This window comes from Melanostigma gelatinosum (genome assembly GCF_949748355.1).
Source record: "Melanostigma gelatinosum genome assembly, chromosome: 12".
In the NCBI taxonomy this organism is placed as follows: domain Eukaryota; kingdom Metazoa; phylum Chordata; class Actinopteri; order Perciformes; family Zoarcidae; genus Melanostigma; species Melanostigma gelatinosum.
This window is the reverse complement of record NC_136645.1, coordinates 23,024,169-23,040,318: the sequence shown is the minus strand read 5'-3', so window position 1 is coordinate 23,040,318 and position 16,150 is coordinate 23,024,169. Positions and strand designations below refer to the sequence as shown.

The following is a 16,150-nucleotide window of genomic DNA, read 5'->3' as shown; positions in this document are numbered from 1 at the left end:
CGAGTCCTGTGATCCGTGGTCACCCCGGCGGCAGCTCGGGTCTACCGGCGAGGTCCTCTCAGTACGCCCACACACTTCTGAGGGATCCTCGTTTCACTTTTGTTCATTTCAAACAGAAGGCCTCCTATTTATTTTTTTTAGAAAGCGCGCGGGGGCGCTACACACACATACACACACATATTTGAAGGTGCAATCACATGTTTAAAAAAGGGATTGATGCGTCTCTGACTTTCTGAACTGTTTAGATAATCTCCGACTATCTCAGTTACTGCTAAAATTTCTCCATTCTTCATGCAAAAAAAGTAATGATTTCATTTAATGGTCATACTTCTTTTATGATTTTCAGTGCAACTGTAAATGAATGAAATTTTTTAAATATGGTGTCATTTGACATGAAGTAGAGAATGTATTCATCAAAGTGAGATTTGTTATCTCTGGCTTGAACTGAATGCACTTCCTGCCAACCAAAGCCATGGCCTCGGGCCAAACGGTCTACAGATAAGTGCAACACCAGGTTGGTGAGGGGTGTGTACCGTCTGTACTTTTCAGGGGACTGAAGAGGGAACTGTTGTGGAATATTTCCTTAACAAGTTCAGGAGTGAAGTTGGTTTTATCCAAAGTGTCTAACATAAAAACAGAGTCTCGATGAATGATCAAAGTTTCAAGAAGTCAATTTAATGTTTGCAAACAGAGAACACAAAACACCACCACGTATTGCAGTGAGCTGTGAATATGCTCTCCAGACACAAAATCCAAACAAGATATTTATACCGGCCGGCAGAGAGGAACAGATAAAACACAGGAGACTAAGGCAGAAATGTTTAGTCTAACAAGAATCAGTTGATATAGAGAAAGAACACGTCGGCTGTTTGTCCCGACTAAGATAGAAAAGTGACCTTTGTCCTAGACCAAATAGGTCAATGTGTTCAGACATCCAGACGCCTGTACAAATGAACTTTCTAAACAGCAATATGTCTCACAGAAAATATGACAGGAGGAGGTTAAAACATTTTCTATCATTACAGAACACAGAGAGATGGAGACCGGAGTGACAAAGAGGGAACAGTGGAGGAAGAAAAGAGAATATATCCTGGCATCAGCAGGAAATGTGGTGGGCCTGGGCAATGTGTGGAGATTCCCCTACCTGTGTTATAAGAACGGAGGAGGTAAGCTGGAACGCACTAGGTCCATAATAATGGAATATTTGAGATGATTTTTGAGATGACTTTTATAAGAATCACCAATGAGGTCTATATATACATGATTAAAGTTGCATATTTGATTACACAAGATAAAAATCAATCATTTATAATAGCTCTCACTCTGTAGACGATATTTGTTGACAACTCAGTATCTCCTCATTTTAATCAGCAAAAAAGCATGAAATAGTTTGAACAATGTACCAAGCGCATGCATTTTTTTCCTTGTTATAGGAAAGCTCATACATTGACTTTTCTGTTGGCACAAAGACGATTAATTGAATTGCTGTGGTTCCTCTCCTGCAGATTGAGGAACATGTTTATGGTGCCTTCAGGGGAAGTGGTTAAACAGCTGATTGGCCATGCTAGCTTCCCTTGTACAGTGAAACGTTCTTGTTATCCCTCAGGATGAATTGTTGATAACTTTGGCGATCCTCTGACATTGCCATCAGATCAGATTTCCTTTTCTTAGTGCATTTGTCCAATATTTTGGTTTACGCCGAATGGCGTGAAATGGCTCATGGTTCAAGAAAGTGTTTGATGATAACAATATAATAACATTCCAAAGACGAAACAAAAACTTTTGGAGCAGGTTTAGTTTGAGGTGAGGGGAACTCTGGGAACTCTGGAACTTCGAGAAAGACAGGTAATTTAAACGAGTTTCTCTCTGACTCCTCCCCCTTAAAGAGGCAGACACGCTGCTTTATTCCCTCGTTGATTCAGTTTGTATCGAAGAGCGAATCGAAGCACATTAATTACGATGATTAAATCCTGGGTGGATATTAGCTTGTGTTCTCTCAGGACAGTCTAAAGTCAAGTTTATGCGTTGTCAGTCATTTCTTTGAACAGCCGGGGGTCTTGCCCTCACATTCAATCATTTTGAACAGACTGCGTATAATCTCAACATTTTCAACAGCCTTTCAAGTGACGTGTTTAACTCAATTACATTTGTTGAAATAACAAATGAATAAAGAATGCTGTTGAGTCAAGATCCAAATAGATGTCTAACATTTCAAATCAACTGTCTTTTCACCTTTGAATCAAATAATGATTGTTAGTGGCAGCATAATATTGGATCAAATACTCTCGATTTTACTCACTTTATTCATACAGATTTATTTCCTCATCCCATTGCACAGCATTACTGGTCTCTGGTGTATTTTTGTGCATGCAGGTGTCTTCCTGTTGCCTTACTGTTTCTTTGCTGTGCTGTGTGGCGTGCCACTCTTCCTGCTGGAGACTGTGATTGGTCAGTACACACAGGAGGGCGCCATCACCTGCTGGACCAAGCTCTGCCCGCTGGCACAGGGTAATCACATTGTTCAATGATTGTGAGCATGAAAACATTGTGTCATTTAAAATGAACTAGAGCTGAAAACAAATTGCTGTTAGGATTAGGTTAGGGTTAGGAAAATAAGATCATTAATTCTCCTGCAACTGATCAAAAACCCAGGACCCACTGAGTCTTATCAAATTATTATTTTCTGTAGCCGACTTTTGTTAACATGCCACAGTACCATCACCTGAAACAGGACTCATAGCAGCGCAACAAACAGAGGAAGAGACAGTTAGAGACAAAAGAGAAAAGTGTAAATATATAGCCACTAAAGCGTGCTTTTGATTGGTAACCCTTGTGTTTTGCTGTATTGGCTTTACTTATGTTGGGACACACAGTCATGCTGGAAGCAGAGCCATTTTGACCCAGTTTCCCAGGATCCTTTAATTTTGACAGAAAGGTATTTATTTAGTGCCTAGCTGCTGTCACTCAAGGGACAAAATACAGGTTTTCCCCCAATCTGCAGAGTTGGGGCCTAATCATAGATGTGTAGAGAGAACTGGATACAGCATTAGAGGTGGGGCCCCATTCATTCCTTTAGAAGTGATCAGTTGCACACAAAGCAAAAAAAGTTAGAAAATGATACCTCGAATCTTCTGCAAACCAGAGGGTAATAAGCGCACTAGCTCACTTCGGTCCAGCTTGTTCAAGAGCTCATTCACATGAAGGAAGGAAGGAAAATATGACATATGTTGATTCGGCTATTGGGGCATACAAATGTAAGGACCTAATGATTTAAATAAGGGCTATTTAAGTGTGCTCTAGGACAGTGATTCTCAACTGGTGGGTCGCGGACCCATTTTAATCAGGGCAAGAGGTCCTTTTGCATTACAAATGGACGAATCTACAGACATAACAAACAAATCAGTTTTACTTGTTTACGTGAAACATGTGTGGCACGGGGGATTTGTCTGCACAAGAAAGCTCCCTACTACTACGACTGCAGAGGACATTTACAGCTCAGGTTCAAACTGAACTATTTAATGAAAAGATGGTGATCTTTTCATAAAATACATTTCAGAAGTTGAAAATTTGGGTTGCGGCTTGTCATTAAGGGGTGATGGTGGGTCCTGCAGCCAGACCAGTTGAGAACCACTGCTCTAGGAAGTTGATTTACCTCAACAACAACAAAAAGTATCAGCTGATTCTCTTTCCCAATGTAAGTTTAAGTCACTGGGCCCATCACTTGATGGACCATAGTTGTAATGCAGTTTGATGTTATATACTTTGTATAAGACACTGAAATAAAACAAAGATAAAAGGGCAGCTGCATTTATCTTTGGTTGGCTTAAACTAGACTTTCTTCCTGGACAGTACTCACAGTATTATCACGGTGCTGTAAGTGTTATATTTCGTAGTGCTCTATCAAATCACATCTTAAACTGAGGTTTGTCGGATGTCCTCTCCCTCCAGGGGCCGGCTATTCCACCATAGTGATCCAGCTTTATTCCAGATTCTACATCATCATCCTGGCCTGGGCCCTCCTCTACTTCTTCTATTGTTTCAGAGACCCTCTGCCCTGGGCCACCTGCAACAATCCGTGGAACACAGGTCAGTATGGGATGTAGGATGGTGGATCCGCAGCTGAAGTTAAAAGACCATACCGTGCTTGCTAACTCATTGTTAGCTCAGCTTCTCCACCTCACTGAAAACTGTCCTGGAGAAGTTCAGACATAGATTCACGTATTATGAGGGGGGGAAGCAGCAGAAAGTTAAAGCAAAGTGCAAGTGCCAGCAGACAAATTATATCTGCATTATGCTTTCTTTATACAGAATGAGCAAAGGTGGGGGCCGATGGCCAATGTTACAGACATTTTGGTCTCAGACTGATAGGAACAACAATGAAAAACAAACGACCAGCAACCAAAACAAGGGTCAGGACGGCATTTGCCGGTGAAACATTTTCACACAACACAGTTAGTTAACTTAGGCGCAGGCAAGAATGAATTCTTCTCCTGCACAACAGAGACCCGGTGAAGTTCAACAAAGTTCAGAGCAAAATGACTTATGCATGAATAAAATACACTGAGTAGAAATATATACTCAGTAAAAGTGTACCATTACACCAGAATACTAAGGGCTGTCACAAATCTGTCAGAGAGCGGTTTAAGAGCTAGGATTTATATACAGCGGTTGATGAGGCTGATGGAAGGCAGGTCTGCTGGCTGGGCGGAGTGACAACTGATGAACCACAGGTGAGGGAAAGTAGAGCCGGGAACTGAGTAAGGACACCCACACCCACAAAGACAGAAAGACAGATGGGGTAGACAGACACAGGAGGGAGGGGGAAACATAGGAGAACACTGGGAAACAGGTTGACGAAAGTCAATTCCTAACAAAGTCGCCAATGGCCAGAAACCAAGATGGTGACACACAAAACATCATACTAAAGGTGTCAAAACGGCAGTCCAATGGGTGACATAGTCCACTATGTCTACTTATCTCCAGTCTATAGAGATTTATAGAAATCCAATTGAAATCAGTTTTCAAACCACCTCTAAATGTGTTTTGGATCAATCTATCATCTTGAACCGCTTATCCTGTTCATGGTCGTAGGGCGGCTGGAGCCGATCCCAGCTGACATTGGGCGAAGGCAGGGTTCATTACATTACAGTCATTTAGCAGACGCTTTTATCCAAAGCGACTTACTTCACCCTGGACAGGTTGCCAGACTATCGCAGGGCTGACATAAATAGACACACAACCATTCAGTCTCACATCAACACCTACGGGCATGTGTTTGGGCCGTGGGAGGAAGCCAGAGAACCTGGAGAAAACCCACGCTGCCACGGGAAGAACACGCAAACTCCACACAGAAGGCCCGTCTAGCCCAAGAATGAAACCACTGTGCGGCCTCATTTAATGTGCTTTTTGCTGTTCCAGACTTTTAAAATCAAGCTTGATGCAATCTAGATATGGCAAAACACGAATTTGAGCGTATCTATGTGAATCAGAGAGGCTAAATTGGCCTCAGTGTGACTTTACACACACTTTCCAGCGGGCCACTTCAGCTGTCAGGTATGAGCAAATCAACGAGTGGGCGTTCGTCAAAGTTATTCTGCATTTTTGTGTGACTGGAGCCACCAAGCGAGGAAATAACCATGGCGGACAGCGGAGTAGAGTCACTCAGTGTTCCGTGGATGGTCACCTCGGAGGTAGTGCTATGTTAAGCAAACCCCATAAGATGTCACATGGAGAGAGAAATATGACTGGCTATTTTGAACACACATTTCCTGACAGAAATGGAGCAAAGAAAAAGAGCGAGGACGGTCAAACTTTGTGGATTTCCAAACACGCAGTGGATATATATTTTCAAAGCAGATTTTTCATAAAAGTTTTAAACTTGCATAGTTTATATCCACGTTTACTTGCTAGCAAACTGTGTTTCATGACTGAAAATAATGAGCAAATGTCAGTAACTGTGTGAGATCAACACGTAATCAGTGTGCTGTTCTATCAACAGACCGATGTGTGGACCTCGCCTCTGCGAACTGGACTGCAATACACAGTGGCAACCTGACAGGAAACTGGACATCTGGAAATCTCCCCAAGTCATCAGTCTCTGAGTTCTGGGAGTGAGTCAGTGTTTTCACAAAAAGCTAATAATAAATCACATGGGGCGGCAGCAGTGGATCAAGTATTGAGTACATTCTCTTTTCTTCTCAAATATGCAACTATTAATGACTGTCTGGTGTCCCCGTGCAGTAGAGGACTGCTGTCCATGTCTGGGGGAATAGAGGAGGTTGGCTCAGTGAAGTGGGAGCTGCTGCTGTGTCTCCTGGCCTGCTGGGTGGCCTGCTACTTCTGCATCTGGAAAGGAGTCCGTTTGACAGGAAAGGTCTGTCTTGGTTGTGAGGATTCAAGGGCCAAACCTTTGAAACTAAGAAAGCGCACTCAGTAGAGTTCAGTAGAGTGCAGGTCTCCAGGTGTGTCTGCAAAGACCGCTGCTGCAATGTTTGTTTGATTGAATGAACACAACCCACAATTGGCTAACCCCCCCCCCCCCACACACACAATGTGCAATGTGATATGAGGCACATGAGCTACGTGTCAGTGTGGTAAATCACAGAATGATGCTTCCAGTTACTACTTATGGATAGCTAACCTCCGTGGGAGGCTGCCGCAGTACAATATGTACATGAACATGTGCAGTACAGTATTGCAGCATTAGACTGAAAGGGCATGATGACAATCAACCTTAATTTAATATGGTGATTAAGGTCATAACATTATTGTTTGTATATTAAACAAAAGTCTGTTTGGAAATTTGCTGCTTCTGAAATTTCCAGGTGGTGTATTTCACGGCGGTGTTCCCCTATGTGATGCTGGCCATCCTGCTGGTCAGGGGGTTAACGCTGCCAGGAGCCTGGCAGGGCGTGGTGTACTACTTGTATCCAGATCCTTCTCGCCTGCTGGACTTTCAGGTGAGGCACTGTGGACAAATCATGCAGCTTTACAGTGTCTAGTTTGTTTGAGGGTAACGTTTTTCTTTTGTTGATGCTGCTGTTAGTGTCACAGCTACCTGCATTTAACAGTGACACACTGATATGACACTGATAACCTAACTACGTGTGTCTTTTATATGTTCATCAGGTGTGGCTGGAGGCTTGCGCTCAGGTCCTCTTCTCCTATGGTGTTGCATCAGGAACCCTGATCACACTGGGCAGCTACAACAAAGTCAACAACAATTGTTACAAGTAATCAGAATCAGAATCAGAATCAGAACCGTTTATTGCCAAGTACGTTACACATACAAGGAATTTGACTTGGTGTATTACAAAAGTATATCATAAAAGTGGCAAGTGTGTTTAAATATAGAAACATGTGCAAAGGGTATGTAACAGTAGGAAATTGTCCTGGGGATGTAAGAATGAGAGTCAGTGGGGAACCCAACTGCGGAAGGGTAGAAACTGTTCTTGTGGTGTGAGGTCTTGGTCCTGATGGACCGCAGCCTCCTGCCAGAGGGAAGAGGCTCTGCTCCAATCTTTCTTGCCCGCTTCAAGGTCCTGGAAGCGACAATGTATTAGAGGGACGGCAGATTGCAGCCAACCACCCTCTCAGCAGAGCGAATGATACGCTGCAGTCTGCCCTTGTCCTTGACTGTGGATGCAGCGTACCAGACGCTGATGGAGGAGCAGAGGATGGACTCAATCATTGTCTTTAGAAGGTTGAACTTCATCAGCTGCCTCATGAAGTACATCCTCTGCTGAGCCTTCTTGGTGATGGAGCCGATGTTAAGCTCCCACTTGAGGTCCTGGGTTATGGTGGAGCCCAGGAAGCGGAAGGACTTGACAGCGTCGACGGGGGAGTTACAAAGGGTATAGGGGCAGGTAGGCCTGTGTTCTTATGGAAAGCCAGAACCATCTCCACTGTCTTTAGAGCGTTGAGCTCTAGGTTGTTCAGACCGCACCAGGTCACCAGATGGTCAGTCTCCCACCTGTAGGCGGACTCATCCCCACCAGAGATGAGTCCAATGAGGGTGGTGTCATCCGTGAACTTCAGGAGCTTGACGGACTGGTGACTGGAGGTGCAGCTGTTGGTGTACAGGGAGAAGAGCAGAGGGGAAAGAACGCAGCCTTGAGGGGAACCGGTGCTGATGGTCCGAGAGGCTGAGACATTCCCAGCACCACATGCTGCTTCCTGTCAGACAGGAAGTCTGTAATCTACTTGCAGGTGGAGACAGGGATGTGCAGTTGATAGAGCTTGTCATGCATCAGAGACGGGATGATGGTGTTGAAGGCAGAGCTGAAGTCCAAAAAACAAGACAGTGACATATATTTTGTCTCTCCACTGTGTCCCCCCACTTCTGAGACAAAATATTCACCCTTGAATCGTCCCTTTTTGTGGAATGTCCGCATAGGTTTTTGTCTTTTTAGTCTCATTGTGGTGCCACAGTTCTCATTACTGCCCCCTGTGGCTCATGGGGGGAAAAACATTGCAGCTGTAAAGATAGCAGCTGTGTTTTTCCCTCCAGTGGCCACTTGAAGCAGCAATGAACCCATTTTGGCCACAATGGAAAACAAGCCACACAAAATTCAGCTTGGTCTGCTTGACATACGGTACTCGATCTACTTGATCAGCACTAGCTCATACGACACACTGTCCACCTCAATCAAATACGTTTACAGTTGTTTCGAACAGCCAGTCTCTCCTGGAAGACATTCATGGCGTTGCACTTGGTTGATCACATGAAAGATAACATAAATAGTTGAGTCAGTAATAAAATAGAGCAAGAGAGAGAGGTTCAAACCCTGCCTACTTTCTTTACTCCATACAGCAGTGGGTGTGCATGTCAGATTGTCGGGTTTGTAAAGTTACAGAAACGGTCAGACACAGCCCTCCAATTCGAATGTCGGAAAAGGAAATTTCAGATTTGAAGGACCTACAACCTGAGGTCTACCAGTTGCACAGCTGGGTCTCTGTCCTATTATACTGTCAGCCAGTGGCGGGCCGTGTATTTTATACCTTCAGTGCTGTCCTACTACAGTTGAACCACCTCCTAATAATCTTACGCCACAGCTACGGGTTATTATTTGTTTCGTGTAAAAACTGAATATTCACATAACACTGTAACATTTGACAAGTTAAATACAATGTTACATGAAGCTCAACACCTGTGAGGGCTACAAATACACTAACTGCAGAGTGCAGATACATGAACACGCGCATGACGGGATACTGCGTCATTAACGGACAATTCATATGGTCAAAATCAATCCAGCAAAACTGCGTCGCATAAACACGCATTCCGCGACACACTCAAGAGCACAGGCCATTCAAATATTATTCACATCAGACGGAACAATATGAAACATATAGAAACGATACGATAAAAAACGCTACTGCAGATGTAAAAAAACAAAAGCAGTTCACTTACCAAAGCTGCTGTTGGCCATTTGAAGACAAAGTATATCCTCCTTTGTTTCTTAACAAAGAGTTCAATGATGCAGTTGTACAGTATCCGTGCATTTCAATCCCAGTAAGAAGTCCTTCTCGATTCATGGACACCAGTGATGAAAGTCGAGCCTCCCCAGTTGTATTTCTTGAATATGTTTTAATGCGTTTGAGGGCTGAAAATGTCCGCTCGACAGAGGCAGCAGATATTGGGTTTGTCACCGCCCAACATGTCACGCTAGCCCACTGACCAATCAAGCCGCATGTTAATGCTGACACACTCGGCTAGGCCAGCTAGAAGGCTCTGGCACGTCAAAGAACACGCCCAACATGTCAAACTAAAAATCTGATTGATTGAAGACTATGACAACAAGACAGTAGCTATGCAATGAGATAATAAGCTAATGGGAAAAAGTATTTTGAATACATGTAGTGTATCTATGAAAAATAATTAAATTATAAAACAGCTATAACTTTGTGATTCTGTCGGGGCCAGCAGAGAAGGCCTTGCTGGCCCCGACAGCCCACCACTGCTGTCTGCACATTGCCCCACTCAGTTCTGCTCTGTGTGCTAAGCTCTGTGCGTGTCTGCAGGGACAGTCTGTGGTTGTGTGTGCTCAATAGCGGCACCAGCTTCATGTCCGGCTTCGCAGTCTTCGCGGCCCTGGGCTTCATGGCCGACAAACAGGGAATTCCCATTGACATGGTGGTTGATTCAGGTATGATTTAAATCCCAAAGCACCCGTCAAACAGCAGAATCAAATAAACCCTCGCACTTTTCCTGGAAAAGGACAAAAATCGAACACGAGACAATTTAAATGTCTCTTCTGTCCTCCCAGGCCCTGGGCTTGCATTCATCGTATTTCCTCAGGCTGTTGCCATGATGCCCCTTCCACAGCTGTGGGCCGCCTGCTTCTTCATTATGCTCATTCTGTTGGGACTGGACACAGTGGTAAGACCAAGGGGACACACGATGTACAGTCGGTGTCCTGCACAAAGTATTCACTTGAAGTAGAAAGACATGCTGCAACTGTTTATGCTGGATCAGTGAACACTTATGTAAAAATGTAGCTTCATATCGTTGTTGCTCGATGCTCAATGTCAGTCTGACGGTCAGTCGACTAGTTTGATTCACTCTGAAGTATCTCAGCATCTCAATATCTCAAATATTGGATGGATTGCCATGCAATTTTGTACAGACATTCGTAGTCCCTAGAGGATGAATCCACTGACCGTTCCTCCTTTTAGTGAATGTCTTGACAACTATATGATAGATTGCCATAAAATGTCATAAAGATATCCAGGGTGTCTGGAGCATTTTAATGACTTTAGTGGTGATCCTCGGACTTTCCATCCAGCGCAACCATCAAGTCAAAATATGAATTTGTCCAATATTTAGATTTCACATGGACGGAATAAGAAACAACTAAATCAGATTTTCTTATCAGGATCTCAAGTAATAAGTTTGTGTCTGGACCACCGGTGTGTGGACCAATCAGCGTCCTGTGATGAGCTACTGCCAGGTACAGCTGTGCCACATGTCATATTTAATTGACGTATCTTCAAAATGGCAGCTCAGAGGCATAGAATCAGAATCAGCTTTATTGCCCATGTGTGCGTACGCATACATGGAATTTGCCTCCAGTTTTCACATTGCTCTCAACGTACATACATAGAATATACAAATAAACAAGAAAATATAAAAACAAGGACATTAAAGAAAACAATGTAGAACAGAGAAACTAAGCATAAACATGTAACTTTAAACATTTATATTTAACTCATTTTGTTAAATGTCTCATCTGCTCTCACCTCTCGTCTCTTCCCGGCCTTCCTCCGCTCGCATCTCTCGTGGGCGGGAATCAAACGAGAGGAGAGGAGGCAAGGAAAGGAATCGAGGACAGATATATAGAAATAACAGAACAAAACTTAAAAGCCAGTCGATGCATTTAAAATAGTTTGGTTGAAAGTAGGGGACTGCCTTTAAATCAGTCTGCATTTACCTTTAAATGAATATGAATGATTCCAACAGTATCTGCTGTCCATACCTGCTTTATATTGAATGAAAAGCTTCACCCTCAGTTCATTCAATCCCTGCAGCCATCATTAAAAAGTGCCCCAGGTGTAGAGTGTATTTATCTGTCACCCAACCCTTTCCACCCAAAGGCTTCTATTGGTGGTTGCACCTCCACCTTTAAAATAGGGTCCCACACTTGTTTTGGAATGCTTTCCTATTGGTGAACTGTCATCGAGTATAACCTACACATGGAATGCATGTTTGATGTAAGAATTATGTAAAATTTGTCTTTTCTTTGTCTGTTTGTTTGTGTTAGTTTGCAGGTCTGGAAACTATCACGTCGTCAGTGATTGACATGTTCCCGGGGCAAATGCGCAGACCGTGGCGCAGAGAAATCTTCCTCTTCTTCTTCTGCTCCATCAGCTTCATCATACAGATCTCTCTCACCACTCAGGTACGACACACAGACCCAAACCCACCAGCCAACACTATTGGAGGCGTATTTTGACCCAACACACAACACTACATTAACGTACCTCTTCTGTGTTGTCCAGGGAGGAGTGTACCTCTTCCAGCTGGTTGATTACTACGGTGCCAATGGAATATGTATGTTATTTGTGTCTGCGGTCCAGTGTGTGGCTGTTGGCTGGGCCTTTGGTAAGTGGTATCATCACCATGTTTAAATGAAGCTGTAGCTCACGAGATGTAATAGCACTACCCAAGAATATGTCCAAGAGCTTTATAAACCACAGGAACTTTGTGCGATTCCACCAAAAGAACAAGGGGCCAAATTGACGACTCCACACTTCATAGTTTACATCCAGTACCAACATTTAGTGCCAATGCTTGAAATAGTCTGTCTATGATGTAGAAGGGCGGATACATTTTGACTTCCGGGAATCTCGACTGATTGCACGGCAGCCTCAAAGCGACAGCAATAGTGTCTTGACTACACCTTGCCAAGAAATAGGCCACGTACAGTATCGTTGTCATTGAACATAATTCATGATTTTGCAGAATCATCCCCACATCAGCGTTCATGTTTGAGTTGCCAATTTAAATTACTTTGTCATCCTTCCTGAACCCCAAATGGTCCTCTTGTAGGTGATAGATGTTTGATAAATCGTTAAATAAATCGTTATGTGAATATACAGTACGTTATTATTTTCTAGTTAGGGCTGTGCCACATCCAATCAATTTCATTTATTTATTTTTTTGTCGCTCAAGGGGGGTGCGGCGCCCTAGCGCCCTCTATTGGCACATGCTCGACACATTCGCAACCTGTCAGGTTGCCACTGTGTATTGCAGTCCAATTCGCAGAGGCGAGGTCCAAAAATCGAAGAAATAACAGACCTTGAAGCCTTCATCGATCAATATTCCCACGGACATGTAAACATGGAACCCAACACCGGCACCCAAATCCCGTACCCAGAGGCAGAACAGGCATCTAGTGCCAGTCTAATAACCTTGAGTTGCCTTTTTTGCTGGTTTTGAGGCTCCATATAAACCTGCTATATTTTAACAAGAGGTTCCAGGCCAATCTATGAGTCTGACATTCATCATGCTTCTACATCATACAGGGGCTGAGCGGATGTGTGACGCGGTGGAAGTTATGACGGGACAGAGGCCATGGGTTTTTTTCAAACTGTGCTGGCGCTACTTCACCCCTCTGATCTGCACGGTGAGTTACACACGGTCAACAGCTGCAGGTGACATGACATGAGGATTAAGATTGGGGTAGGGCAGCAACAAGGTAGCGAGTGTCTATCCAGGGCCCTTATATATATCAAGAGGCTCCTTTAGGACTATACGAAAATGCATTTTGTCAACTCTCTTAGCTTAGGAAATTACTCCTGACTCGTAACTCCTAACTCAAACAATCCCGTACCACCCTCTTTAAGTCTGCATGCGCCTTTATTTTCAATAAAAAAAATTGTATTTTTATGCCAATATTGGCTCTGAAAACACAGACGATAGGCTAACATGATGCAAGCCCTATGGATTATTCATATCAGAATAGGCCTAGTCGTGTTGACGGGGAGGGCCTGGGTCTACTTTATCGGCCCAGAACTGGTTTTCTTGGGGAAGTTTCTGACTTGGCACCATAAGTCTAAAACGAGGATAAACTAAGTGTTGACGTCCCCCTGCTCGTAACTCTGTCCACCCAGGCACCCACGCAACAGTGCTGTTTGAAAGGAGCTTTGATTGCACAAGCAAAACCTGTGTGACCAAAAGACTTCATACCATTTTGTCTTGGTTTACAATATCAGCAATACATTAAGGCAGAGCGACGTCACAGTGTTAATGCAGCCTATTTGTCTACAGAAGTATGAGTTTGTCGCTCTGCTTTTCCCTCAAGGTTTGCTTCTTCTGCTTCTTCCTGGACTACCGGCCCCTGACAACCAGTGGGGGGAATGTGTACCCAGACTGGGCCTACTGTCTGGGCTGGGCTATGGCCCTCTCCTCCGTGGTTGCAGTACCCATATGTGCTGTCGGCAAGATCTGCCTTGCAGAGGGCACCCTCAGACAGGCAAGAGCACCAACACATCGCAAGAGCACCAACACATCCCGTTTACTTTTTAAACATTCTGCTTTACTTTTGTAATATTTGTCATTGCCCCCAATAGACATTGTGTTAATTTAACTACCATTCTGTTTGTTTGATTGTGCTTTTTTCTTGTCCAAAACAGCGTCTGTTGGTCCTGTGGCGTCCAGTCAGTGATCCTGTTGGTCCTGAGACAAACGAAGAACCTGGAGATGAAACCGACCTTATGAGTCAGAATGAAGTGTCCGCCAAATGAAGCCTTTCATATTTGGATTTCAAATCTCAAAATCTCAAAAACGAGTGTCACTGTGTTCCCAAGCACTTCTTTTTCAGACACGACCGTCTTGCCGTCAAAGTACGTCACAACATTGAAAAGGTCAGAAAAATTGTCACAGACGTATCAGGCTCTAAAGCAGGGGTGTCAAACTCATTTTAACTCTGGGGCCACATCAGCATCACGGTCGCCCTCAAAGGGCCGGTTGTAAATGTAAGACGGTGTAAATGTAACTACTCCTAACATAACACCTACTAAGCAGAAATAGAGGTTATTTGTTCCATGGTTAATGGTGGACAGTTGAACGGCTTTCAGGGCGATAAGCCACGCCCCCTCTCCAGTGCGAATGAACACAAATAGCCTGACCGGCGGCGCAAATGGCTCAACTTTTTTTACACTCAAACATCTCCGCGACTTATTGAGTGGCGTAATAATCGCGCGACACAACGAATCGATAATGAAATTCGTTGCCAACTCTTTTAATAATCGATTTTATCGATTCGTTGTTGCAGCCCTACAGACAAGTGGAACAGCAGCTTACTTGATGACATCACCACCTCAGCTGGTCTCATGAGTTTAATCCGTTTTTTTCTGTAAAGTATTTTTACAATCAAACTAAATATGACAACCCTGCTATTTTCGTTTTCATTTAAAATCAAAAATGATATATTATTATTTACATATACATATATATACATACAATTACATATGTATATATATATATACATATATAAATAAATATATGGATCAGATCCCGCTAGCAACACCTCACATCTCCGAAATGTTGCATCTCCTGTCCACCTGTTGTGATAGTTTTAATGTCGGCACACAGACAACATGCTATCTCATCACTTCGACTTTCTATCTCATAATTTCGACCATGGGGATATTTTTATTTTCACATCTAACTTTAAATTTTTGTAAATTTCTTCTTTTTTTTTTAAACAGATTCTATTGGTCAAACCGACCAATAGAAACTCCTGATACATTCAGCAGCGTATGCCCCGCCCACTACACCCAACTCAGCTTTTGGCTTCAAAACTTTGGCTTCAAAACTTTAGTTTCAATACTTTTGGTTTCAAAGCTTTTGGATTCAAAACCAAAGCTTTTATTTTTTTAACCAAGCAAAACTGACAAATAAATTATTCTCAGTTTATATATTTGCTTTTAAAACTATTATTTTGCTTTTGAAACTTTTTTTTGCTTTTGAAACTTTTTTTTGCTTTTGAAACGTTTTTTGTTTGTTTGCGTAATAAAGACACAAATCTACCTTCATAAAATTATGTGGCGGGCCGGATCTGGCTCTAAAGCTACTGTGAGGGATTTACGGTGCTGGGAATTCATTTATTATTTATCATTGTTTAGTTTAGTAAGTGAGACTTACTGCTAATTTACCACAACTTCATCATCATAAGTCAATGAAGTAAATAACTAGGTTGATCTTTAATTCTTCCAGCGTTCTCTGTACTGAAAAATAGTGTCACAAACAAATAGACACGTGAACCTTCTTCACAATAATTTGACACCACTCCGTTCCGAAAAAAGCCATGATCTTCTTCCACACAGTCTTTTATTTGTAAATAATAAAAATGAACTCTTGAATATAAAACATACACATCGGTAGAGCCACATCTGTTGTACAAACAAGAAATGTTGCAGTGAATACTTCAGTCTTTCATCTAAAATCGTGGTTTGGGAGTGGGCTGTAAACAATCAGTAGTCCTGGAGTAATACTGACAAAGGAAAGGGCAGCCGGCTACACCGCCGAGGGTTTTTCAACAGAACCATCCGCAAAATATGTCCGCAAAAAATCACATTTCTCGTTGGCTTTAGAAGTCCAGTCCAAACCGTGATAGTGATGAACAGGAGGGAGGAGGATTTAAAG

The 16,150-nt window shown here is 43.0% G+C and overlaps 1 protein-coding gene across 1 annotated transcript; it reads left to right on the top strand.

Moving 5' to 3' along the window:
• Nucleotides 1–1,036: 1,036 nt before the first annotated feature.
• On the top strand, nt 1,037–14,247 carry LOC306786030 (sodium- and chloride-dependent GABA transporter 3-like; the record flags this gene model as incomplete). The annotated part of the gene is made up of 14 exons (XM_079280656.1): nt 1,037–1,166; nt 2,374–2,508; nt 3,949–4,086; nt 5,999–6,110; nt 6,241–6,373; nt 6,825–6,959; nt 7,129–7,232; nt 10,024–10,148; nt 10,269–10,381; nt 11,763–11,900; nt 12,001–12,103; nt 13,027–13,127; nt 13,806–13,976; nt 14,137–14,247. 14 exons carry the CDS (start codon nt 1,037–1,039, stop codon nt 14,245–14,247), a joined length of 1,749 nt encoding a protein of 582 aa, XP_079136782.1.
• Between the last annotated feature and the right edge of the window lie 1,903 nt (nt 14,248–16,150).